The sequence below is a fragment of the Eleginops maclovinus genome, chromosome 11 (assembly GCF_036324505.1).
Source record: "Eleginops maclovinus isolate JMC-PN-2008 ecotype Puerto Natales chromosome 11, JC_Emac_rtc_rv5, whole genome shotgun sequence".
Classification (NCBI taxonomy): domain Eukaryota; kingdom Metazoa; phylum Chordata; class Actinopteri; order Perciformes; family Eleginopidae; genus Eleginops; species Eleginops maclovinus.
This window is the reverse complement of record NC_086359.1, coordinates 8,485,938-8,512,068: the sequence shown is the minus strand read 5'-3', so window position 1 is coordinate 8,512,068 and position 26,131 is coordinate 8,485,938. Positions and strand designations below refer to the sequence as shown.

Here is a 26,131-nt window from a genome sequence, read left to right as displayed (position 1 = left end):
AACGGACCCAACAATTTATTTGTGATCCTCTTTAAATGAGGCTTATCAGTAAGACTCATGTTCACTTCGAACTGACTTAATCAGCCAGCACTCCCCGAGCTCAATACAAAGAAGTAACTGATATTGACTTAAACAACCAAGGGAGAACTTAAGGATGTTTGGGGATATTAGAGATATTGAGTTACTCTATTTTCTACCACTGTCCCGTATATAATGCCCTTTTTATGATTTGTTTTAAACGTTGTTTCGAAGTCATTTTGATTTTATTCTCATACACATTTGCATATTGTCATATTTATGGCAATTTCCTGTCGAAGTGATACCTCCTTAGTTTTATTGTTGCATCAGTCAGAAGCATTTCTCTTTGCTTTGAAAAAAGCGTTTTTCTCTGCAGCTGCATCTTATTCAAATCTCTCCTCAGCCAAGAATCAATGTTCAAGCTCCAGTAAGAGCAGGGCTAGACACTGCTGACAACACCACTTCACTCCGACTTTATATCCTGGCTGTTTTTTAGTTGTAGAATCAATTCAACAGTTTTGATTGTAGGGCACTGTCTCGCCTGGCTTAGCTTCAGAATAGCCCCCATTGAACCCAGAACACAGTTTGAGATCTTGATGTCCTGATGTGTAAAATCACTGGGCCGCAGCTGATCAGCCAGATGAACAGCTAAGAACTTTCAATCATATTTATCGTTAGTTTCTGACGTACAGTGTGCAAATTAGTTACTGTTTTTCCTCTGTTTATCTAACTTTTATGTTTAATCTAAGACACCCTTTCATTTTTGTCAATCAGATTTGGCTTAGTTAGTGAGAAATTTAATTTAGTCTCCTCATCTTTTGTTCTCATTGGTTGTAAAGCAATGCCGTCGCTTGCTGAATTATTATAATATATTTTCCGACAGCCCTGAGTTTAGTTGTCCTTTGGTTCGGGAGATACTTTTTCACGTCTCAAAGCTCCAGAACCGTCATGCTCGAGTTAAGAGACGATTAATATTTAATGTCAGAATATCATGTTCCGAGCCTGACATTTTTTATTTCGAATCCCAAGTCTCCCAGCTTCATGTGAGTAGATAAATTAAAGGCTTGAGTGCCCAAGTAGGTCAACAGTTCCAGTATCTGTGGTTGACAAAAGTACGAGGTTGTTATTGTCGATAGGTTCACAACAGTTTATCAATTGTGGACACATTTTGTATGATTATTTTTGCCCCGCTCACATTTTTGTTATCAGTATTATACGACTTTTTTGACAATTTGTAACTTTGAAATGAAGACAAACATGCGGTTGAAAAATGAATGTACTCACCTTGGAATAAATTGATGAGGAGATGATGATGATTATTTTTTAAATGATTGCAAGTAACTCAAACTACATCTGTTAGTCCCATTGAAAATGCTGCTTTGAGACAGATGACAAAATTTGATATCCTTTCATCCTTATTTCACCTTCTCTGCTTCCAGCTTTATTCCACTGAGATCTTGGTCTAACTTTTTCAGATTACACTGTGGATATTTTCAGGTATTTACTCAGTAGCACAGATGGTGCTTCTATTATTGTAGAAATGTGATGCCACACTCTTTAAAAGCCACCTCTGAATACAAATAACAGTAAAAAGGGTTTTATTTGACTTCCTGCACTCTGTTAAAGTTAAATTCATTTTGTGCTTTTCTAACTCACCCATTTTACGGGTTCTGTTACAGGTCACTGAAGAGCAATGAGATTCGAGTGTTGTCTGATTTTGTTTTCTCAGAATACTCTTCCCTCGAGAGACTGTAAGTATTTCTATGTTGCTTTCCACATTTTTAATAAATACAAAGACACTGGGTTGGTTTACTCTGTTATTTATGTTTTTCCCACACTTAGTGAGTCACTCAGAATCTCTTAGTTGAGATTTTATGGTAGGGGGTTAAGAAAACAATAGTCCCACACCAGTAAAAGGAAAAGGAATTTATGACTGAGCAAAATACACAACTAGCAAATGAAAGATAAGATAAGATTTACCTTATCAATCCCAGACTGGGACATTTTTGAAAGAAAAGAAAGGCACACTCAAGGTGTTACTTAACACATTGCATAACAGGTAGAAAGGGACAGGAGGTACATTACGATAAATCCATTAAACATGTAGAAAATACACATTTTAGTTAATGTTCCAACTTGTATTATTTTAAGGTCACAATATTTTAATGCCATGTATGTCACTTAGTGTACTGTAATGTGTGTACTTATTTGTCTTTATTTTTATTTTATTATTAATGTATGCTTTACTTTTTTATTGTTTCATGTCTCTTTTTTTTTACCTGCTATTCAACTTTTGATTTAACATTTTACAATACCCCGCTGTAGGACTAATAAAGGATTTCTGATCCTGACATCAGAAATCAGAGACTAGAAAACAAACAAAAAATGTATATAAGTAAACATAAATGTATGCATATACTTTTGTTTGGAAGAGAAGAACACATCCTAACTCTTGCCTTTTGAGTTGAATACATTTTTTTGTTTTGTTTTTCCACCTTTCCTACCCCGAAAGACTGAAAGTGTATTTCCGATAACATTTGAATGCTTTTTACATTTCCAGATAGAAATATGGATATCTGAAATCAACGACGAAATAAACTCAACATACATAAACGTGCTGCAGCTTTAAATGAGCTTGGATATTATTGTTGTTTATGATTTGAAGCAATTGATCTCTTTTATTGTCAGACATTTCAAATAGTTGTGTTTTTTTCGTCGTAAATGACTGCATACGGATGCAGACTGAACCGAGCGAACTTGACGTTTATAACATTTATTGTGTCATACTGCAGTTAATTTATTATGTGACACAGACTGCAGTCAAAGCAAATAAAATGTCATGCTGTTCACTGTTAGGAGGCAGCTACAGTGACATTTACAAGTCGTTCTAGCATTTCCAATTAAGTATTTACTCAAATAATCATTATAATATTAATGGTTTTGATTGTAATTGAAATGGTATGAGAGGCACAGAAGTTATTAGCTGGATCAGCTTATATTATAACTCATTTTAGTTTTTCATTTGATCCTAAACCAAGAAGGCAAATACAAAGCAAAGGCAAACAAATTAAAGCCCCAATACGCAAGTTGAATTCAAACCGTGAGTTAATATCAAGGTTTGTTATTGTTACATGAATTCGGATGCCAAACATTTTAATAAGAAAAAGATCAGTGCAGTGACAGATAATCCAATTCAACCACATGTCACTCAACTGTCTTCATCATGCTGCGTCATTCGGAGGGGAGATGTTACGGTACTTAAGGAAGTGGGCATTAGTGTTGGTGAAAACTACTCAGAATCTGCTGAAGAATCGTGGCTTTTTATGATTAATGAAGTACTGAAGAAGGCATGAACTCACTAATGAAGTGCAAGACAGATGACACTTTATAATCTTCATGCCTTCAGTACATTAACAGATTAGTGTTTTAATTCCTACACTCGCAAACTGGCATTAAGCTGATTGTTTTTTAAAGATTCATGACAAGATAGAGAGGAGCACAAAATATGTTAATGTGACATAAAATGTGTATTTGTGTCTTTGGGTTGGAACATTTTGAGGCTGAAATGGTGATCGCTAAATCGACTAAAGACTTCAAGCTGCGTTTTTATTTCCTTTTTTAATGCAGTGGATTAATGAGTAGCTCAGTGCACATAGTTTAACACCAGTCAAGCATCTGTATTTTGTGGGGATTTGTACTTTCGTGCTGCATGTTATGGGGAAATGTTAATAGGCACCAAAATAATCAATAATGTCCACAGTATGATTCAAAGCGATCTGTCTGCAGTATCTTGTTAGTCGGGACCACACACATTCACAAACACATTCACTGTCTTCATGGCAATTTACATATTCTGAAATGTTTAATAGCAGATCAAAGGTCAGTAATTATTGGCTAGTTGTGATCAATGGGTCATATTTTACATCTCAGCTACTGATTACCCCCATAAGTATCTGTCCTCTGTGTTGATGTGGATCACCTAATGAGTGAATTAGGCTGTCTGTATTCTCACTGGATTATAAAAAGGAAATGATGATGGTGCAGTGGTTGATAATGATGATTCCGCTCTAACAACCTGGTATTTATCATTTGGACGTTCTTTTCAGACGTAATCTTTGTGTTTGTTGATGGAAAATGGATAATGATGTCCTTTTTTTTACTCTTTGCCCAGATATCTGCAAAACAACAGCCTCCAGTTCGTATCCAAAGACGCCTTCAGCGGCCTGTACAGTTTGAAGAGGTTGTAAGTAGCCTGCTCACTTCAAGATGTTAATCGATACTCAAACAATTAGCCAATTTGACTTTTTCCCTTGTCTTTTGTCTTGCAACACATATATACTGTCAATCAGGGGCGTAGCTAGGCTTTCAAGTTTGGGTGGGCTTAGCCCAGAGGTGAGGTGGAGCTGTGTGCGTGGTAATCCGAGCAATACAACATTTTCGGGGGCCTCTTTTTTTAAGGTGGGGGGGAGTTTTGCCACTACACACCCATAGTGTTTTGTGCTGTTTGCGTCTTCAATATATTAGTCATGTTCACCAGGTCGATGTTTCCTGGCCTTAGTCATTTTGACATTTTTTAGGAGTAGGGTGGACTTCACATCCTCTAGGGTGGTCCGGGGACATGCTCTTTTTTAACATTTTAAAGTGAATTGCATGCATCTGGTAAACTTTGAGAGCAACATTAAGATGCTAGATCTAATAAAACTTTGTGGTCTTGGTAAGGGGAGGGGGCACAACTCTCAACACTAATATGTATCTCTCAATCAATCAATCAAAGTATTAAAAATACCATAACCAATGACAATTAAGTGAAATATTTTCATTTTGAAAACTTTGTTCTTCAAAAAGGAGCATGAGACGTGAATGCCCATTCATTTGGGTGGGCTTTATATTTTGCTGACTCCAAACTGGCTCCTGGGACACTGAATAGTTGAGGAAACACAGCAGGAGAGGAAAGGGTTTATGACGTTATCAGGTGGGCATCACAAGTTCAGTTCAGATGAACTAAAGTGTTTATTATGCTGTCTACAAAACCCAATCAAAAATCTAATTACTTGAGTAAGAACGTTTAGGTCTGAAAACAGAGCTGTCAGGAAAGTGTTTGAAGTCAAAGCCACAACTAGAAAATTATACTTTTGTTTTGTCACTTTGTACTTGGGCCGCCATTACTTTTGATAATATAGTTATTTCCTGGTTATGTTATTCAATTAATGGATGAATTATTTATCCAAAAAAAAAATGAAAATAATTGCCGTTGGAGAAAGTCAAAAAACCAAGATATTCTGTTTGCGATGATATCTGACCAAGACAAACAGCAAATCATTGTAGAGCTTAAACAAGAAAGTGTTAAGACTTTGGTTATTTTATTAATATTGCTTGAAAGGTTATATCCCTGAGAAGCAGAAGTAGAATATCATCCCTTCTTTCTCTGTTTCTCACTCTTTTTTACCCAGGTTTCTCAGCGAAAACTTGATATCCTCCCTGAGTCCGGGTGTGTTCAGCGATCTCCACAAATTAGAGTGGCTGTGAGTAACACACACACACACACACACACACACACACACACACACACACACACACACACACACACACACACACACACACACACACACACACACACACACACACACACAGACATCCACCTACACAGGAGGAAGTCAGAAAATACAATATCACTTTCCTATCTCTGGCAGTCCTAATGAGCGTGTGCGGGGGTAATCGCGCTCTTTTTTTGTGTTGTCTGCTTCTATTTAAAGTCGTAGATATAAGTGTCTATTTCAGACCAGTATTGTTGTTGGCATCTTAAATTTCCTTTCAGATTTTTAGTTTAGGAGAACAAATCCTCTGGATGTGCTTAAGGTCCTCAGGGTTGCAGTATGGTGAGGAGGTGAAGGAGTTTTATGTGTGCCCATGAGGAATCATAAACTCCATACAGCTGTGGAGATCATGCCTTATTTTCCCCATGAAGTATTTGTTGAGCACCATTACACAAAGAAAAAAACGTGTGTTAAGCTAATGAGGCGAAGAGCTTAATGGGGTGGGTTATAGTGTTTCTGCTTTATAAACTGTGCCCTTTGTTTTAGGCCTGTCGTGTACTGTAGGTCTTCTACATTCAACACATCTGGTTTCAATGTGGAGGAGCCAACTCTCAGATTGTATTATTTGTTTTTATATTATGTCATGTTTTCTCAGTGGTAACTAATCCAAATAAATACATGTTGGTTTAGATATGTGTAGTTTGTTAGAAGGATGATGGTGTTAGATCCAAGCTAGCTTTTTACCCCGTATCCTGGATTTATAGGCCTGATAAGATATGCTTTCTTACCCAGAAGATCAACACCGTGAAAGTTACTGTACAGTACAAGTAACTTTTGCATACAGATGAGAAGTGGTGTGGAACTTCTGGGTATAAAAGTGAATCTTATCCAAAATGTCAAACTATTCGTTTCATTACAATTATTCAAAAATGGCATAACTGAAAGGGTTTGTTTCTTTGTGCAGGATGTTGGATCATAACCCACTGAGCATCCTGTCCCAGGACACTTTCATGGGGCTCCAGTCCCTGACGTACCTGTGAGTTGCAATGTTTTTCCTTAAATATCTGTTGTTGGCTAATTTCTAATCTCAAAATGGCTCTGGCATTTGTCTCACATATGTATTACAATATGGATGTAGTTTGAAGAAAACCATCATACACTTTGAGAATAATTGCTAACCTGAAGGAACTCCACATAGGAAAATAAACATTGTGTTTAGTTATATTGACATACTGTATGTCATCATTTAAATGTTACCCACCTTCATGTGTTAAACTCTATGTGTTTATCTTATTTAACAGTGGGGGTATGAAGGAAAGTGTTCTCCTTTTGCTTTAATTAATTCTTTGCCAAAGACGATAAAGAGATTTATGAATGCTAAGTGTCTGTTTAGTTGTAAGCTGTGATTAAATTTCACACTTCATTTCATATCAGTCATGTCTTTGTTTTATAACGCAGTCAAGTAATGAAGTGAGGTCTCACGGCTTTGCCATTTCGTGGGTCATGTGTTTTTTCTCAAAGAACACACACTCATTTTTCCTGACTAAAAGGCGTTTCCATCCGTACAGGCCACCTCACTCTTCTGTCTCTGACTTCACTTGTTATTCTCTCCTCCTTTCCATTTCATTAACCGCTTCACTGACCTTAAATCAGCCCTGGCACTTTCTCTTCAAACAACGGTGAGCTTGCAGTATTGCTCTCCGGGGAGAATGCTTTATCCCCGGGAGAGAGCAGTCACGCTGTCCTATCATCCCTTCACTAAATATCTCTCTGTTTTTGTTTTCTTCCCACAAAAGGTGTGTATTTCAATAAATGCCTGCTTTAAGGTTGACGCTTGACGGATAAATGCCTTATATAAATGCGCAATCACTCTGCCTGTCTCTTCAAAGAGCGTTTCTGCCCACCGGGAGTTACTCTCAAAGTGACCATATGTCTCTCTTTTCATCTGTGAGATGAACTGCATTCTCGGATCTCTGCTCAGTCTCTCATCTGTCTGAGGTTTTACCCCATGAAATATCAACATTTCTTTTTTTAAAACTGACTTTACTTTAACCACTTCACAGTGCCGGGAGATTTAACTCCATTTGATTAAAGGCTCCTGAGAACGTTTCACGACACCTTTTAATCTACAAATCATGTTCTTGCATTTACAGCCGACTATTTTTCAAAGCCAAGACTATTCATTTGAGTACTTGCAGTAAATAAATAAAAAATGACTGAAAACATACCCAGGAGTAGGGTTAGCAATTACACTTAACACTGTATTATTTATTTAATCCACTGTTGTTTGCTTAATCATTTGTGAGCACATATAATTTTACCCTGTGAAAACAATATCAAAGATTCGATTTGATTTACATAACCTTACTGATACACAGACCAACCAATAAGTCGTAAACATAACGTGCCTGGCAGAGTTTAATATGGACTCATGATGCACGTTTGTCAGTTTTTACTTTTTATATAAAAAGGTTTTCCGAGCGGCTTCCAACTTTGAAGGCACAGATGTTGGAGAAATCAGCCCCTTGTCGTAAACTGCATCATGCCAGAAACACATGGTGAAGTCAGCATGAAATGTAATGTCATTAAAAATTAGAACTCTGATGGAACAGTTAATCTCAAGCATGTTTCGAGTACCTCATAGTAGAAATCAGGGGAAATCAAGTGAGACTGAAAGGAAAAATCAAAACCACAGTACAGATTGCAGTAATCATGCAACTAGTGAGTACAATAAGTTGCTTATTTACTGTTTCTAGAGACTAGATGCATTATTTAAAGTTACCTTTGTCATTACACTCACAGATGTGAATGAATGATTCTTTATTTATATTTTCAGTACTACTGTGACCTCGTCCTCATTAGTCTCTGTGTTTCTCTAGCAGTCCCTTTCTAATTTTCATCCTCTTCAGTTTTCTTTATCATTTTCAAATGACGCATGTTTGGTTTCCAGTTATACAAGCTGTGGCACAACAATGCATCACCTTCGTTCCGTAACAATGGGAACACCCCGCTGAGAGAGTCCAATTTTCTGTGTTGAAAAATAAAATGTTTTGTTTGTTTTGCCAGATCCATGGTGGGCACCTCGCTGCAGCAGCTTCCACACCCGAGCTTCTGTCAACACATGCCTGCCTTGGACTGGCTGTGAGTCTGCGCTGACAGTGTACTTGTGTGTGTGTGTGTGTGTGTGTGTGTGTGTGTGTGTGTGTGTGTGTGTGTGTGTGTGTGTGTATGTGCAGGTGTATAGTGCATGCGTGTGCTTCAGTAGACATCTGCTCTTTAAATATTATTTATCAGTATGTGTGTGGCAATAAGTGGATGAGATAAACAATGTTTGTCAAGAAGTGAGATCAAGGATGCGTCTGACATTAAGAACGACCTCTTCCTGATCTGTAGCTTTGATGATAACAATCAGTCCGCTTTCAAATCCCCTCTTTAAATACAGTGTCTGTCTCCTTCTTTTTTTCCCTTTTCAATTAAACACACCTTATTGTCACCAGAGGGCCAACCTGGTGCACTGTATATACAGCAACAACAAATACACTATAAACGACAAAGTGCAAGTAGTAAAAAAATCTAATATTTACAATAATACAAGGTAACATTATCTTTTGCTAACCCCCATACACCAGACAAATATTGTATTTTATTCCTATTTTTATGCTCATTTAGACGGAACGTCATCTCCACCACGTGTGTTTTTATGTATTGTAAAGCTTAAACAACATGTCCTCCCCCCCACTCCCCTTTTTTGTTCTGCTCACAGGGATCTTGAAGGAAACCAGATTCAGAATCTCAACCACTCAATCTTAAAGTCCTGCAGCAAGCTTGAAGTTCTGTGAGTATCCCGGTTTTTAACTGAAACAACCCCTTCTAAGAGTCATCAGCCATGTTTCCATTCCGTTAAAAGAGTTCCTGAAGTTGAATGATAAACTACAAATGAGGATCATCAGCAGGGAGGACATACAGTGGGTAGGGGTGGGCGATATGAGGTAAAATTCATATCACGATATTTTTCACTGTCCAGACGATATCGATATTATATCACGATATATGAGGGGGTAAAAATCTGAATCACATTTGAATAGCCCTTCTTAGTTAAATGACATTAGTTGAGGCAAAATATGTATTTTAACATCATAAATCGACTTGGCTTACTTCGCCGTAAACTCTCTCCAGACATTCCAAGTAAAGTTGAGGCAGGCATTTCTGGCTGAAGTATTTGCGGCTCGGGATCTCGTACCTTGGGTCCAGAGTTTGAAGTGACTTTTTGTAACCCACTTTCTCCACAGTTTGGATGGGTACCATGTCCTTTGCAATGTGATGGGTTATAGCCTCCGTGATGTCTCTCCATTTCTTGCTTGTCCGCTCATAGGGAGTACCGGCAGCGAATGATGTTTGTAGTGATTGCTGAAGCGATTGAGTGGAAGTCTGGCTTGTCTTTGGTCGAGCTCCTGGGCTGATTGCTTCTCGCATTTTGATGCAATCTGCATATTCTCGTACATGCATCGTTTTAAGGTGATTTAATGAATTGGTGGTGTTTCCACCTTTCGCTAAAACAGCACGGCGACACAATTTACATAAGATATTTTTTTGTTCGAGGTCGGAGATCTAACCAGATCGAACCAGTTCCACACGACAGAGGTGCCCCCTTTCTTTTTCACCAATTCGTCATCCTGCACCTGGGTATTCTTTTCTGCCTGTTGATTCATCTTTAATTTTCAATGTGTTCTTTTTCTTCAATGTCTTCTTCTTCGTCGTCTTCTTCTTCTTGTTTTGGATCCACTATTGCTAGCACTACTTCCGCGCAGCAAAAAATGATTGCAACGTCCGCTCATAAAAATAGGTCTACACCGTAAATCCTCAAATTGAGTGCTTTTATTTACTTAGGCTGCACATCGCACTGGCCTTTATTTGGGGCAGGCTTGTATACGGACCAGGCCTTTATTTCTTGCTTACCTTCTGTTGTTGTATTACTTAAATCAAATAATGGGCATAATTAGGTAGCCTACAGTAGGCTAATATCATTCACTGCATATGCATTTAGCGTCGTGCGTCTCCTCACTGAAAAACCATTCCGCTCAAGACAGCCCCTGCTTGCTAGAAGTTACGAAATCAGTCACGGGGGAAAAGATTTCCAAAACTTTGTTCTAAACACGCTATTATGCTTATCGCGGACTAAAAAAATCCGTTTCACATCTACATTCATGATTCTACTAGACATCGCGATGTCCTAAAATAATGTCATGATTTTTGATCGTTTAAAGTTGCTTTCGCGTTGCCTGTGGAGTCTGGATTGTTCACACATCTTGCATGCCCTTATAAGGAGCTCTTGGAGCGTTTTTGTATGGAAATTAGGTGCACGAGAACTCTGTGCACAGCTGTTTTAGGAACAGACAGGCTGTTTAGGGACACGTCCAGGCATTCATTAATCCAGCGGAGATCTGTTTGAATATACTTCAGAAGACAAAGAATGTTCGACAATGCGACCCAATATGAACGCCAATTTATGAATTTATGAATACCGCGGTATCAACGATATCTCAAAATTCATATCATGGCGCAGCACAATACCGGTTTTTACTTTCATACCGGTATATCGCCCACCCCTAACAGTGGGGCAAAAAAGTATTTAGTCAGCCACCAATTGTGCAAGTTCTCCCATTTAAAAAGATGAGAGAGGCCTGTAATTTTCATCATAGGTATACCTCAACTATGAGAGACAAAATGAGAAAAAAAAATCCAGAAATCACATTGTCTGATTTTTAAAGAATTTATTTTCTAATGATTGTGGAAAATAAGTATTTGGTCAATAACAAAAGTTCATCTCAATACTTTGTTATATACCCTTTGTTGGCAATGACAGAGGTCAAACGTTTTCTGTAAGTCTTCACAAGGTTTTCACACACTGTTGCTGGTATTTTGGCCCATTCCTCCATGCAGATCTCCTCTAAAGCAGTGATGTTTTGGGGCTGTCGCTGGGCAACACAGACTTTCAACTCCCTCCAAAGATTTTCTATGGGGTTGAGATCTGGAGACTGGCTAGGCCACTCCAGGACCTTGAAATGCTTCTTACGAAGCCACTCCTTCGTTGCCCTGGCGGTGTGTTTGGGATCATTGTCATGCTGAAAGACCCAGCCACGCTTCATCTTCAGTGCCCTTGCTGATGGAAGGAGGTTTTCACTCAAAATCTCACGATACATAGCCCCATTCATTCTTTCCTTTACACGGATCAGTCGTCCTGGTCCCTTTGCAGAAAAACAGCCCCAAAGCATGATGTTTCCACCCCCATGCTTCACAGTAGGTATGGTGTTCTTTGGATGCAACTCTGCATTCTTTCTCCTCCAAACACGACGAGTTGAGTTTTTACCAAAAAGTTCTATTTTGGTTTCATCTGACCATATGACATTCTCCCAATCCTCTTCTGGATCATCCAAATGCCCTCTAGCAAACTTCAGACGGGCCTGGACATGTACTGGCTTAAGCAGGGGGACACGTCTGGAACTGCAGGATTGAAGTCCCTGGCGGCGTAGTGTGTTACTGATGGTAGCCTCTGTTACTTTGGTCCCAGCTCTCTGCAGGTCACACTAGGTCCCCCCGTGTGGTTCTGGGATTTTTGCTCACCGTTCTTGTGATCATTTTGACCCCACGGGGTGAGATCTTGCGTGGAGCCCCAGATCGAGGGAGATTAGCAGAGTCTTGTATGTCTTCCATTTTCTAATAATTGCTCCCACAGTTGATTTCTTCACACCAAGCTGCTTACCTATTGCGGATTCAGTTTTCCCAGCCTGGTGCAGGTCTACAATTTAGTCTCTGGTCTCCTTTGACAGCTCTTTGTTCTTGGCCATAGTGGAGTTTGGAGTATGACTGTTTGAGGTTGTGGACAGGTGTCTTTTATACTGATAACGAGTTCAAAAAGGTGCCATTAATACAGGTAACGAGTGGAGGACAGAGGAGCCTCTTAAAGAAGAAGTTACAGGTCTGTGAGAGCCAGAAATCTTGCTTGTTTGTAGGTGACCAAATACTTATTTTACCGAGGAATTTACCAATTAATTCATTAAAAATCAGACAATGTGATTTCCTGGATTGTTTCCCCCATTCTGTCTCTCATAGTTGAAGTGTACCTATGATGAAAATTACAGGCATCTCTCATCTTTTTAAATGGGAGAACTTGCACAATTGGTGGCTGACTAAATACTTTTTTGCCCCACTGTACATGAATGGGTTTCCTGGTTGTAGCTACATCAGACATGACTTCAATTATGTCATATTGTCTATATCAGGGATGTCCAAACTATCGCCTGGGGGCCAAATGCAGCCCGCAGGCCATTTTGAATCAGCCCTCTGCAAATTCTAAAAGTATAATGCAATATGGCCCACAAATTAAACTTTTGCTTGTCTTATATTGTACTTAAATTTAAAATGTAAAACATTTTCTAACAAATCTTAGTTGATAAAAAAAAAAAACAATAACTTACTTCTATAACAAGCTTGACATTGACACCTTCATATTTACTCTTACTTTAAGCAATCTGAGGCTTCTGTTTTAAGGAATAAGCTGCCAACTAAATAAATGAACACACACGCACACACACAATTGCTGAGAATGAACAACAATAAATGTCCCATTGTATTACTAAGACATTGGGTTGAACAAGGACATAAATCTGCATCTGCTCAGGATATTTTGACATTGAGTTACTGCTGTCTCAAAGGAGAACTGCAGACCTTTTGTGAGTTAAGGAATGGAACAGGCTCTCTGACAGTTTGGAAACATGTAAAGACTTCAACATGTTTTCATGTGTAATGTCAACAAGCTGACTGTGAGAACCCAGCCTTGTCTACATCAATTTATCTCAGAAACAAAGAGCACAATGCGCGCCTGTGTGTGTGAGTTAGAAGAGACACTTTTTCTGCATCTTGGAGAGGTGCAGAGAGCGGGTAGCTGAATGGGTGTGGATTATTAAGACATATTTTAAAGTTTGGGGTGTATTTTTTTATATTTACTGTATATATGCTCTTGGTAATTCTTAAATTCAGTTGCTATATTTCAATAACAGTGATTGCATTAGTTGCGTTAATGTTTGCTTAGAACTTGGAACTAAAGGAGCTATATCCGGTATAATCATCTCTTATGTTATATGCATTTTGTTTTCTACAGAATGGTCCCTGGCAAATAAATGTAATAAACTTAACTAAATTAAACTAATAAATAGAATACAATTCATTACTATATCATCACAAGAAGAGAAACTTTGAGTTATGAGAACAGAGTTATGAAAACTATTTCAACATGTACAATTTACTGTATATATGAGACTTCAAACTGATTATTTAATTGCCTTTGCATTGTTTGATGGACTGGTTTTGTTTGATGGCCTTCACGTCTACAGCTGCACACTGGGGACATTTTTCTCAAAAAAGTGGAATTACAGCAATCAAAGTCTGTTTTGAAGAATGTGATGTCTCTCCGTTCTTTTCATGACAAAGGAACCTGATTTTATCACTATGCCTCAAACGTGACTAAACTACCTGGACATTCAAGGAAAAGTCTGAATCTTCAAGCATACTCAAGTCCCAGGCATGAAACAGGGATAACGGCATGAACACTAAACCTGATGTTGCCAATAGTGCTGCAATCATTCATCTGACAACATACAAAGACATCCAGCGCTTAAAGTCTAACACAAGGAAACACTTTGACCTTCACTGGGTTTTTACCTTAGCTGCTAAGTTATAGGCTTGGATGTCAGATCATTTATGACAGATTTGTACTTTTAAATATTTGGAAAGAATGCTTTCGCCAGAGGAAAGAAACACTCGGAGAGAGGATCTTAATCTGATGCTGTTTTCATCTGTATTAACTTGTGATCTGTGCATGTCCCGGCCTCTCTGTTTATATCTGTTATCATGGTCCCCCACAGGGGCGTCACTAGGTTTTAAGGACAGGGGGGGCTAAGCCCCCAGGAGATGCACAGGATGTGAGTGAACGTTTAATTTCACAAACAGCTAACAAAAACTGAGAAATTGCCTTACACTTTTTGGACAGATTTAACAGATCCTTTACTGTGTAAATGTTTCGGGCCACCATTACATCTTTAATACAGTACAACAACAAACACAGGAAGTACTGTATGTTCACAGCAGTAACAACAACAAAAAAAGAACCATCACATAGTTACAGTGCCGTATTTAACCAATGCTTCTTATTCATTAACAGCCCACATGTATTATCCAAAACTATGCAAAAAAAAGAGCACTGTGTTCTCACTAAGTATATTTTAAAATAACATGGCTACAATTGGCAGTTACTTGGTGGGTGGAAGCATCAAAGAATGTCGTCTGTTTTTAAGGGTGGTAAAGGCGTCTATCACTCTATTGTGATTTAGGTGCTGAAGTGCGTCTTTTTCAATTGACATGACTGCAAGACTGTGAAGTCTTTTCTGATCCATTGTTTGGCGTAGCCAGGAGTGCAGCCGGCGCAGTACACTAAAGGACCTTTCACACGAGCAGCTGCTTACAGGCACTGTTAAAGCAACTTGGATGGTTGCCTTCAGGGAGGGAAACATGTCTGAATCAAGGAGGTTGTGCACAGTCAACATATCTTTGGGTGAACATCCAGCCTCTGTTTTCCGGGCAAGAAAGTTTCTGGCCACCAGAACCTCCTCTGTTTTCAGGTCAGTGCTGTAGTGTTTTGCAAGTTCATTCAAGTGTGATTCACTCAAGAAGTTCTCAGATTTCGGACTGCATACCTGGATGCCTTTTAGTAGCCCTGCATCCTGCAAAATATTTGCTCAAGCTTGCCAACCATCCTATCCACACACGGGAAAAGTAACTCTCTTTTCAATGTGTCCGAGCTGTTCAATTCATTGCGTGCACCTGCAGTTGTCTCCAGCACAAAATCACCCATTTTCCTCTGTTCTTGCCTTGTCCTGGCACCTTCTTCAGGGATACTGAGTGTGTGGCACAGGGCTTTGGTTCTGTCATAAAGCTCTGTGGCAAATGCATCTGTGCGTTTTCCCTTAAGTGTGTCACACACTGCTTGTTTGCAGATCAAAGCTTCTGCCAGGTCTAAAGTCTCTTTCTAAAGGAGCTTGTGGAGTCCTTCGGTTACAGACAGAAGGGCCCGTGCATAGACTGCTGAGAATTTATACAGCTTTGCACAACAGCCATGGGGGATCTAATAGCAGAAAGGCACTCCAAAATGGCAGACAACGTGTCAAGAGCTGCACTGATTGACCGCAACTGACAAGCCCAGCGAGTGTTTGAAAGTTGGACAAGGTCAACTGTTCTCAATCCAAGCCTTGTCTGAGTCTCCATGAACTTATGATGATTCACTAGGGAGGTGCTGAAAAAGGAGTAAACACACTCCAACAAGCTGAAAAGCTCCACAGCCTCTGGGATGGCCTTGCAAGTATGGCACAACACCAGGTTGAGTTTGTGAGCGTAACAATGCACATAGATAGCTTCAGGGTGGAGCCTTCTAAAATGTGCTTGTACACTTCCAGTGGTCCCACTCATGACAGCTGCACCATCATAAGTTTGTGCTACACACTTAAGCTCTGCAAGACCATTTTTTAAATCTGCTGCTGCAGCTCCTTTGCAATGGACTGGGCATCAAATGACTTAATCTCCGCAAGCGCTAGGAAACGTTCCTTCACTGCCCCGTCTGACACATACCTGACGCAAACAGCTAACTGCTCTGATTTGACATCTCTTGCTTCATCTGCCATGATGGCATAGATTTTGGACTTTGTCATTTCAGATACAATGACACTTGTCACTTCCTGGGCACAACAGTCAATCATCTCATTCTGGGAGGTTGCTGAGGTATAATGAGCATTTGATGGGGGGTTATGTTTTTGCAGAAAAGGATCAAATTCCTTCAAAAGCTCCATGCACGCAAGAAAGTTCCCTCTGTTTGTGCTGTCTTTTCCTTCATCATGGCCACGAAAAGGGAGTCCCTGTCTCCCTAACATAGAAGTGACTGCAACAATTCGCCTGAGATATTCTCTTCTCTCTTCTATCTCACTCACATTTGCTGAAGCTATCATCTGTGCAACATTTCCCTGTTTTCTAGTTGCCTGATAGCTCTTCCATGCAACAACACTGTCTTTATGTGTTTGTGCAATCTCATGTTTGTCAAAGATGACTGTAGTGGAGTGAGATGCTGCAGCTGCTTCATCAATTTCCCTCTCTTGGTCTGTTTGCTCTCTTTCTCTCTCTGTAATATCTTGACCTTCCTCTGGCTCTTGATCCATCTCTGGATCCCCTTGCTCTCCCTGCCTTGGCCTTGCCTGTTGATCTTTTTCTCCCACTGCATCTCCTTCTGCCTGACCCTTCAAGATAAATTAACAACCAGTATCGATAGTCTAACGGTTGATCAGCGTCTAGCTAATCGTTTTATTATCATGTTTCGTATTGATCGTATATATTTGTTTTTAACAAATTAAAAAGCTCAAGTTAAATAAGTCTTATATGGTGCACCTGGACTGAAATGTTTCGTATTTCATATTCATATCGAGTTCCATAAAATTCCAAGACTGTCTGCATCACAAATGACTATCCTGTGAAATCCTTTAGACTCACCTTTCCAGTAGAGGATTCTCTCCACTCACTCTCTTTGCTCCTCTGCCCTGACTCCTACAGGTCAATAGAGGTGGTGGAGTGAGTATTATTACCATAATGTATCATTATTATTACTATTATTATCCGCTGAAGATATCATATGTGAATGTGTTCAGCTCTTGTTTCACTGTGTGCATGTGTTAAGTTAGAAACACAGCTGATATTCCAGAAGGAAGTCCCCCCATAAAATTTAAAGACTGTCTGCATCACAAATGACTCTATCCTGCGACTCACCTTTCCAGTAGAGCTCTCTCCCCTCTCACTCTCTCTGCTCCTCTGCCCTGACTCCTATAGGTCAATAGGGGTGGTGGTGTGATTATTATTATTATTATTATTATTATTATTATTATTATTATTATTATTATTATTATTATTATCATCATATTATTCTTATTGTCATTATTATCCACATAATCATACGTGAATGAGCTCAGCTCCTGTTTCACTGTGTGTATCTGATGCTGGAGCTGATGCTCCAGAAGGAAGTCACCCAAAAGATAGTATATGGTAAAAATAAAAATAAAAGACTGCACAGCTAACTCTATAAACAACCAGGACCTTCACAGTGCATTTCAGATTAACTAGCTAGCTATGTAGCAGCGTTCTTTTAGAGCTGAAATGTAACTTTTGACTGCAAAACTAAGGTAACTAAGGTAAGACGTGCACAGAGATCTTCTACAGCACACAACACACGCTGTCTCCTGTACAGGGGGCTCTCTGCAAGCCCGGTTTTTATTTGTCAAACAGGGAGCATTTCGTTCATTAATTACATGGGACTTTCTGTTGTTAGCTGGGGGGCTGGAGCTAACTTATTATCATCAACAGCAGTGATCAATACTTACTCTCTCGAAAAAAATTCGTATATCCATTCTTGTTCACGTTCTTCTCCTAATACTGCTCTAGTCGGTTATGTGTGCTTGGCTCCCGGTACACACATGCTGCGGGTACCCAGATGCAGAGACGACTGCAACCTAGGTTGCAGTGAAAACGTGGACTGGATTTCAGTGATGTGGGCGTGCTCTATGAACAAGTGGAATGGATTGGATAACGACGCACTGACTCTGACTCTCTACCTTTCACTATAGAGCTCCTGCGGTCACGTGACTTTTGGTTGGGAGCCACCATTTTGGCAGTCAACATGACCACCGGTGCCAGTGTTTTCTTACCGAGCGAGTATACTTCTCATTTTAATTCAAGTGAAATTCGGCTTTATAGTACAAAATTAGAGAGATTAAATATAAGCGACCCATATAATTCACCCGGTGTGCTTTTCAAGAGCATAACCTCCTGCTCTGAAGACGATGTACCCGACTTGCGCTACGCAGACATCCACAGCTATCTTGTAAGCTTTCCATCAGTGTACTCAGGAGACTCCCTCAGAGCGTACAAAAGCTTGGAGGCTTACAAATGGTGTCAGTCCGGCTTCGTAAACAACATTCAACTGTGGAGTCTTACATCCAAAAACTTCGGCATCATCACTGCAAGGGTAAGTATTAAATTATTCCAGTTTGATAGGCAGTGTCACGTTAGCATTGTTTGTTTATTAGCTTGGCTAGCTACGGAAGTGTCACGTTAGCATGTTTTTTAGCTTGGATTTTATCTTTAGCTTTTTGCAGATATCTTTGCCTGCTCTACTTTGTGCAGTTTAGCCTTCTGCCTTCTGTTAAAAACCTCCAGTCTCGTTTTATGTCTCCTCTTCTCTGGAGATGGAAGGTAATCGAAAATTGAGGGGATAAAATCCGGACTCAACGGATTATCACTCTTTCTCCCTACACAATAAGAAGGAATATTTCAACACGGGTTTGTTTACCACTAGCTTGCTACAAGCTAACTTGCTAACTGGCTAGGCTGCGCCAGAGCCACACTTGTTGAGTTAAAAAGGGACATCACAGTGTCCGTTAGCTATAATAACTGGGTGCTACTTCTTAAATTAAACTAATTAAATTTAATTAAACTGACCAGAAACTTTTTGTAGCATTGTACTGTATTCCTTCACCCACCTGATATGAAGTGATCACTGCATAAGCGAAAGCCAACGGCCGGGGGGTCCCATCTTTCAGTCTTTTTCTGAAGGCTCCTGGCTCTTTTAATCGCTCCAATCCACTTCTCCCTCCTCTCCGCGTCTTTAGGAATGCGATAATACGATACACCTTTCTTTTTCCCACGCCTATTTGTGCAACCTGGTGCACAGCAGTTATCCACCATCCTTGACAGTCTGCCAGTGCCTGTCAATTTACTGCCGCGATGACTGCCAAAATGGCTGCCCCTGTCGTATCTCGTCACGTGACCAGCATATATGACATCATCTGCAGGAGCTCTATAGGGAAACTAAGATTTATGATCATATTTAAGTGAATAATGACTGGTTGTATGATTATTTATGTGAACTCATATTCTGGCCACATTATATTGAATTTGTTGGCATTTAAAAAAAATAAATAAAAAAATAGGCCTAATGACGCCACTGGTCCCCCATGTCCTTAACTACTAAATAAGCTTTTACAACCATAATACAATAAAAAAGATTAACATCAGATAAAAAATGCTGTGCCTTAAAAGGTTGTAAATGATGTGCCTAGCTTCACTTTCATGTTGAATCATGTCACCTCCGTCTAAGCAGTTACAGCTCTGGTTTCATCTCTCGTCTTTAAGATGTGTATGAGCACAGCATACATACATACTCTGCCATCGGCCTCAATGGTGCTCTGTAGTTCTGAGCAGCATCTGTCTGAGTTGCATGAATGAGGCAGAAACTCATGCGTTTCAAGCAGAGCCGTTCAAGATGGAATTGATTCAGTGTCAGGGGAGCAAGACTTTTGGGGAATTGGTTGTAAAAAAACTCTTGATTTTGCAATGATTGAGGTCAACCTTCATTCCCAACAGTGATTCACCACAGGGATTGAATCACAGCACAAATATACTATCTGCTCTGTTCTTTTCCGAGAATTCTGATGGACAACAGGATCAGAAGTATTCCTGAAAACACTTTCCAGTCCCTGTGGAAACTGGCTGACCTGTGAGTAAAGCAGCTGATTAGTCTGTCTCTGTCTCCTTATAGTCACATCATTCATTGAGTTCATAACAAATAACATCGGACAAATATTGTGGTTAGTCTGATAAATCACTGGGTTTCAGTAGAAATTAAAATGCCTATTTGTGAATATTTAATGCTTTGGGTGGAGTTTCTTGTTGCTGATTGAGAATAGTTTTTCACGGCCTAACTCAAATTGAATCCGTTTCTGATCCCATCAGCAGAGGTTTCTCAGCTCCAAACACTTAATGAATGTCTGGATTGGTTGATTATAGATAAAATAATATTCGAAACAAGTGTTTAATTGGGCTGATCCTTGGATGGATAATAAGGAAGCAGCATGTTCAATAAATAAATAGATAGTTGTTTAAACTCACTCCAGAATAAATATTAAGGTTTCCAGCTGGTAAGTGATTAACGGTCTACAATGACTACACAAATGAATTAAGAGGCCAGATATTGAAATGTTACACATATTTTAATACATTTAAAATGGTCCGCAAGCATGCCAGAATTCACTTTAGAATTCACATTAAAACATTTTAAACACATGTTGTTTAATAATAACTATAATGGAGATTTAATGAAGCAGTGTTAGAAAACCATCAGGAGTTCTCTACTGCTGAGATGAGTTTCTTTTACAAAATAAAGATAAATTGATGGAATAAATTTGGTGTTTGGATTCATCTCTGTTTTGGAAAAAAGAGCTCAAATGATTTGCAATTTTCACAATTTTTTCATTTGCTTTTTACTATTATATATATATATTTTCCTAACTTAAGAAAAACATGAGTAGATAAAGAACAATGGCTGATTTCCCATAAACATCTGTGCTTTGGTCTATGCTTTCTGAGTTTGCTTTTGTCCATAATGTTTTATTTCCTTTATTTATTTTAATTACCCCCTCTCCTCTGTGTTTAGAAATCTGTCCGGCAATAAGATCAAGGATTTGCCGAAAAACACTTTTAAGAGCCTCTCCAAGTCCCTCCTGAAACTGTGAGTAACTGATAGTCTGACTGCCAGGAAAGGTGTGTTATGTGAGGAGGCAATTATGATATGAAGTATTAAAAGTAAAAAAACACTTTGGGGACTTAACGTTTTAAGATTAAATTAAGAGAACATGATTTGATCTGACTGTTAATGCCTCCCATAGGAAAGAAACCCAGAGAATTAAACAGTAATATGTCAAATATAATAACTGTTCTAAAAACTAAACTCAACCAAAACTTTTTAAGCCTTTGAGAATTGTCCCCCAGTCATTATTCCTCTCGTCCAAAACATCTTTTTACCTTTACTTCACTTTATTTATCTCACAGTTGTTGTTTATTGTCATCTTGGGAAATAGGCTTTTAAATTCAAAATCAGCTCATAAACATGATGCATTGTTTTTAATTAAACTTGCATGGAGTATTTAAAATAAGTTCCAGCTATGAGAGTAAAATGCTGCTTAGTGTACATATTACTGCATCATTGTTAATTATTCAATACTATGTAACGGATCAACATCACGTCATGGGTTATTTTCTGCATGAAATACATTTTAAAGTACATTTACACACATTGTTAACATACATTTATGTAACCTTTTCAATGCAGGACTTTCACTTGTGGAATATTTTATTTTATATTTTTTGTCTTACTGGAATAAATGGAAGCTGTCTTGGAACATGGTGTCCTCTTAATACACTGAAAACCGTGTTCCAAATTCCAAATTTATACTTTTACTGCTTTTGCCAAATGTATTTTTTGTGAAAATTGAAAGAGCTGCTACTTTGCATGTTCAGTATGTCCTCTGAGAACTAAACTTTCCGTTTGAAAGGAGCAGACAGGACCAGCAATACTCCCGGTCAGAGTACTGCTCATGAATAATGCTATTGTGAACTGAATTAACTTTAAGGTATTGCATTGGTGGTGAGTCTGAAGCATTGGGAAAAAAAGACTCTCAGGAAACGGAATGAGATCTTTTAATGAGGTTTCAGTCATTGTGTGTTTTCAGTTTGGTCTGTTCAGCACATAGGGCTGAAGAGTAATGATGCCTAAAATTATAAACTGTGCCGCTGTCTGTTTCAGTCTTCTTGAAATATTCCCAATTGTAAAGTACTAATCGATAACTTTTTATTTTACCCTAACTTCAATTAAGCACATTTGTTCGTCTTGGGATCTACTCTTTAAAAAATAATGAAATGTTTCAGCTTCCTCTCACTGTGAAATAATCACTCAAGGAGGACATGCCATAAAATTCACCCCAGAATATTATGTTCCAGGAGATAATGATGATGACCCCCCCCCACACACACACACACACACACACACACACACACACACACACACACACACACACACACACACACACACACACACACACACACACACACACACACACACACACACACACACACACACACACACACACACACCACACACCACACACAGGAAAACAAAGGTTGTTCACCAACAGCAGAAATCCAACTCTCCGTAAGATTCCTGTGAAACAATATTTTCCAAGTCCCAAACAGAAGAACGGAAATACTGATATTTCTTTGAGGCCAAGATTTGATTTAATATTGCAGGTTCTGCACTTAATTTATGATAACCACATATTTTTAGCAAGCAAAACACACTGTTTGAATGTCATTGATTAAGTTTTTCTTTTTTAAGTGTGTGTCAAAATTCTGTAGAATTTAGATACGGATGGGTTGATAACGCATGCATTTTTCATATTGTGTGAGAATAACCTGTTTGATCTGCAGGCTTGATAAGTGTCACCAAGGTTACATTCCTAGCAACGATAACCTTTTGTCTTGCAACGGGCGGTTTACTCAGAGCTATTTGTAAAATGATCTAGACTTTGCTTTTCCTTCATCTGAAAATAACCCGTCCTTTTTATCAAGATGATCACTGAGACAACCCCTGCCTTGGGGTTTTCTGTTGTTTCACTGTGGAACAGGTCTGAATACAGGAAGTTTACCTGTCAAAAAGAGGAAACAACATCTGAATTTTACTGCTTATTCAGCCCCGTATCCTTTCAGCCAGGATTTTTTTACTTTGTCATAATCTGTTTCTTGTTACAGAAACATCTCCCACAATCCCCTTCTCCACATTCATCCCAGCCACTTCAACCACCTGACACATCTTCAATCCCTGTGAGAAAACACACACAATGCACACACACAAACTTCATACTGCAACCTGTTCGCTGGTGCAATATGCTACGTTTCCTCTAGGGCTCTGGAGGGGATGGAGATCCCAGGAATTCTGACGAAGATGTTTCTGCCTATGAAGAACCTCTCCCACATGTGAGTACAATCCTACAGAGTAAGGATCAATTCCGTAAATGAACACAACATGATCTCTCAATGTCATTTTGTTTCCTCTGTGTCATTGTTTGTCTCAATCTCTCACCCTTGTTTCTTCTGATACCACTTTCTATTTGTATGTGCTCCTTTTCTTTGCCAGCTACTTTAAGACATTCCAGTACTGCTCCTATGCACCTCATGTCAGGTCCTGTAAGCCCAACACGGACGGCATCTCTTCCTTTGAGGACCTGCTGGCTAACGTAGTGCTGCGGGTGTCTGTCTGGGTGATGGCCTTCATCACCTGCTTCGGAAACGTCTTTGTCATCTGCATGAGGTCACTGATACGAGCAGAGAACAACTTGCACGCTGCCTGCATTAAAGTCCTCTGCTGTGAGTAACCGCACCACTCTCTCAGGTATATGCACTGCAAATGCAGGAATACCCTGTGGTTACCCTAACAACAATAGTGCAAAAACAGGAATTAAAACACACATTGAACAGACACTAATACTAGTATAATAAAATAAATCCCACTGCTAAAGAAAAGCAGATCATAATCATAACAATGATCATCCAACCTTTGCATCACTGCTCACAAACCTTTTTAAAGGTGCCATAGAATGGAAAACTGTATTTACCTTGGCATAGTTGAATAAGGAGAGTTCGGTACATTGAACTGACATATGACGTGCAAATCATGAATATGCATATCACAGCGGTACAACAGGGAAATTACAACAATCCCTGTGTATGACGTAACACACGGTAGTCCTGCCCCGATATTTGCATACACCAGCTGCTGGAAACACTAACGCTAACACTTACCCCTCCATAAAGGTTGCTCTCCAATCTCCGACCAACTGGCTATTCTTCAAATTCATCAGTTTCCTCCTCCGATAAAGGCTCACACATTTAAGGTTGGATGCCAATAGCCTCCATGGTTCATCTCTCACAGTTTTGCGAACTTAACTTAATTTTGTGGGCTCTGAGGCAGCCATGGATTGCTCCTTGTAAACCAGCCAATCAGAGCAGAGCTCGTCATAATGATTTAAATGAGCCCCAAATAAGGCAATTCAGCTGGTTTCATTCTAGGACCAAATCATAGGGTTGTAATGGGCCTGAAAAAACGCATCTGGACATTTTTTGGATCAACCAAAGTTATATACCTTTGTAGACATCAGAGAGCAATTTAAAATAAGATAGATTCATTCTATGGCACCTTTAAGCAAAAGTAAAAAATAATTGCAGTCCTGAGTGGCCAATTCTTTGATATTAAATGAATGATCGAATGTCTTGAAGGTCAACTCAAGCCTTCAAAAGATAAGTGTGCAGGGTCTGCAATTTTAAACATATTGATGATCAGTGGGTCGAGCCAAACTGCGCTTTGGAGGATGGAAGGTGCTAAGTGTCACTAACATTTTCCATAATCAAGGCAGGAAAAACGAAATAGGTTGCTTAAGGACAGGTTGGCCTGACTTGGTAAACAGGTGTCACACTGCTCGATATTTGAAATGATTACTTACATAGGCAGTAGCTGGTCTGCTGCTGCAGAATAAAGAGGCTGATGGATCAGCTATTTCTGGTGCAAGGATATTGTATGTGAAAAAGCCTGCATTGAGACATGTAATTAAATTCAAACTTTAGAAATAGTCTGGAGCTGTTCTCGACCAGAAGAAGAAGAAGAAGATGCTCAGTATAAGATATGAGCCTTTGGAGCCTTATGAGTGATTATCACAAGACTTAATAACGCAACATTTATAGCTCCTTCAGATTAAGGCAGGGAAATAAAAAAAATGTTAGCGGTTCAATTTTTTTTAGGAAGATATGGGTTGGATATGTTAATTGTATATAATTCCTAAAACTAAAGTAGCACACTTTATGCCAAAGATTAAGGGATGGTCACGTTAAAAGAATACATATTTAAATATAGATCTTAAAGTAAATATCTTGAGGTCAAGTAAATCATCCTAAGTGAGATAAATGTATGATTTATTTGAATGTCTTTAGTAAGATTACACAGTGAAAATAGGTATAAATTCAGAAAGAAAAAATCAAGATAACACATTTTTTAAATAAGAAGTCTTATTCCAACAATTAATTGCACATGGTAAGGAGTGTTTGCTGTATAAATCAAATGCAATTACGAAAGACAGAACATTTTGAACAGTGATTAGTGCGGATTTTACAAACCACATTTAGACAGATGTTTGTGTCCCATCCAAGTGATTACTACTGCAAGCTTTCGAGGGTGGGAATAATTTCTGGGGTGTGTAAATCAATGTGAAATCATCGGTCTGCCAGCAGCTGGACTCTAACAAACAGTGCTTCCCTCTCTTTCTAAACGGACTGGGGTTTGTCACTGTCGCTTATCTTTCAGGTGCAGACTGCCTCATGGGTGTGTACCTGTTTTTTGTTGGAGTGTTTGATGTGAAATTTCGCGGCCAGTACAACCGTAACGCCCTGATCTGGATGGAGAGCGTGGAGTGTCGGACCATTGGATTCTTGGCCATGCTCTCCTCAGAGGTAAATTACTATAGATGACCATCCTGCTGACAATCTGCTGTGAGAAAAGAAATATTCAACAAACTGAATTCACTGCAATACACACCTCAGATATATAGTATATT

General features: G+C 39.1%; 1 protein-coding gene across 1 annotated transcript in view; it reads left to right on the top strand.

Annotated features, from left to right (window-relative positions):
* The window catches only part of rxfp2a (relaxin family peptide receptor 2a), a 43,734-nt gene that overhangs the window by 11,523 nt on the left and 6,080 nt on the right, over positions 1 to 26,131 (top strand). The window contains exons 5-16 of the mRNA XM_063896244.1: positions 1,698 to 1,769; positions 4,190 to 4,261; positions 5,469 to 5,540; positions 6,517 to 6,588; positions 8,619 to 8,693; positions 9,316 to 9,387; positions 20,122 to 20,193; positions 21,130 to 21,204; positions 23,280 to 23,351; positions 23,433 to 23,504; positions 23,665 to 23,894; positions 25,882 to 26,027. Coding sequence (XP_063752314.1) covers positions 1,698 to 1,769; positions 4,190 to 4,261; positions 5,469 to 5,540; positions 6,517 to 6,588; positions 8,619 to 8,693; positions 9,316 to 9,387; positions 20,122 to 20,193; positions 21,130 to 21,204; positions 23,280 to 23,351; positions 23,433 to 23,504; positions 23,665 to 23,894; positions 25,882 to 26,027 — 1,102 coding nt within the window. The remainder of the gene's footprint in view (positions 1 to 1,697; positions 1,770 to 4,189; positions 4,262 to 5,468; positions 5,541 to 6,516; positions 6,589 to 8,618; positions 8,694 to 9,315; positions 9,388 to 20,121; positions 20,194 to 21,129; positions 21,205 to 23,279; positions 23,352 to 23,432; positions 23,505 to 23,664; positions 23,895 to 25,881; positions 26,028 to 26,131) is intronic.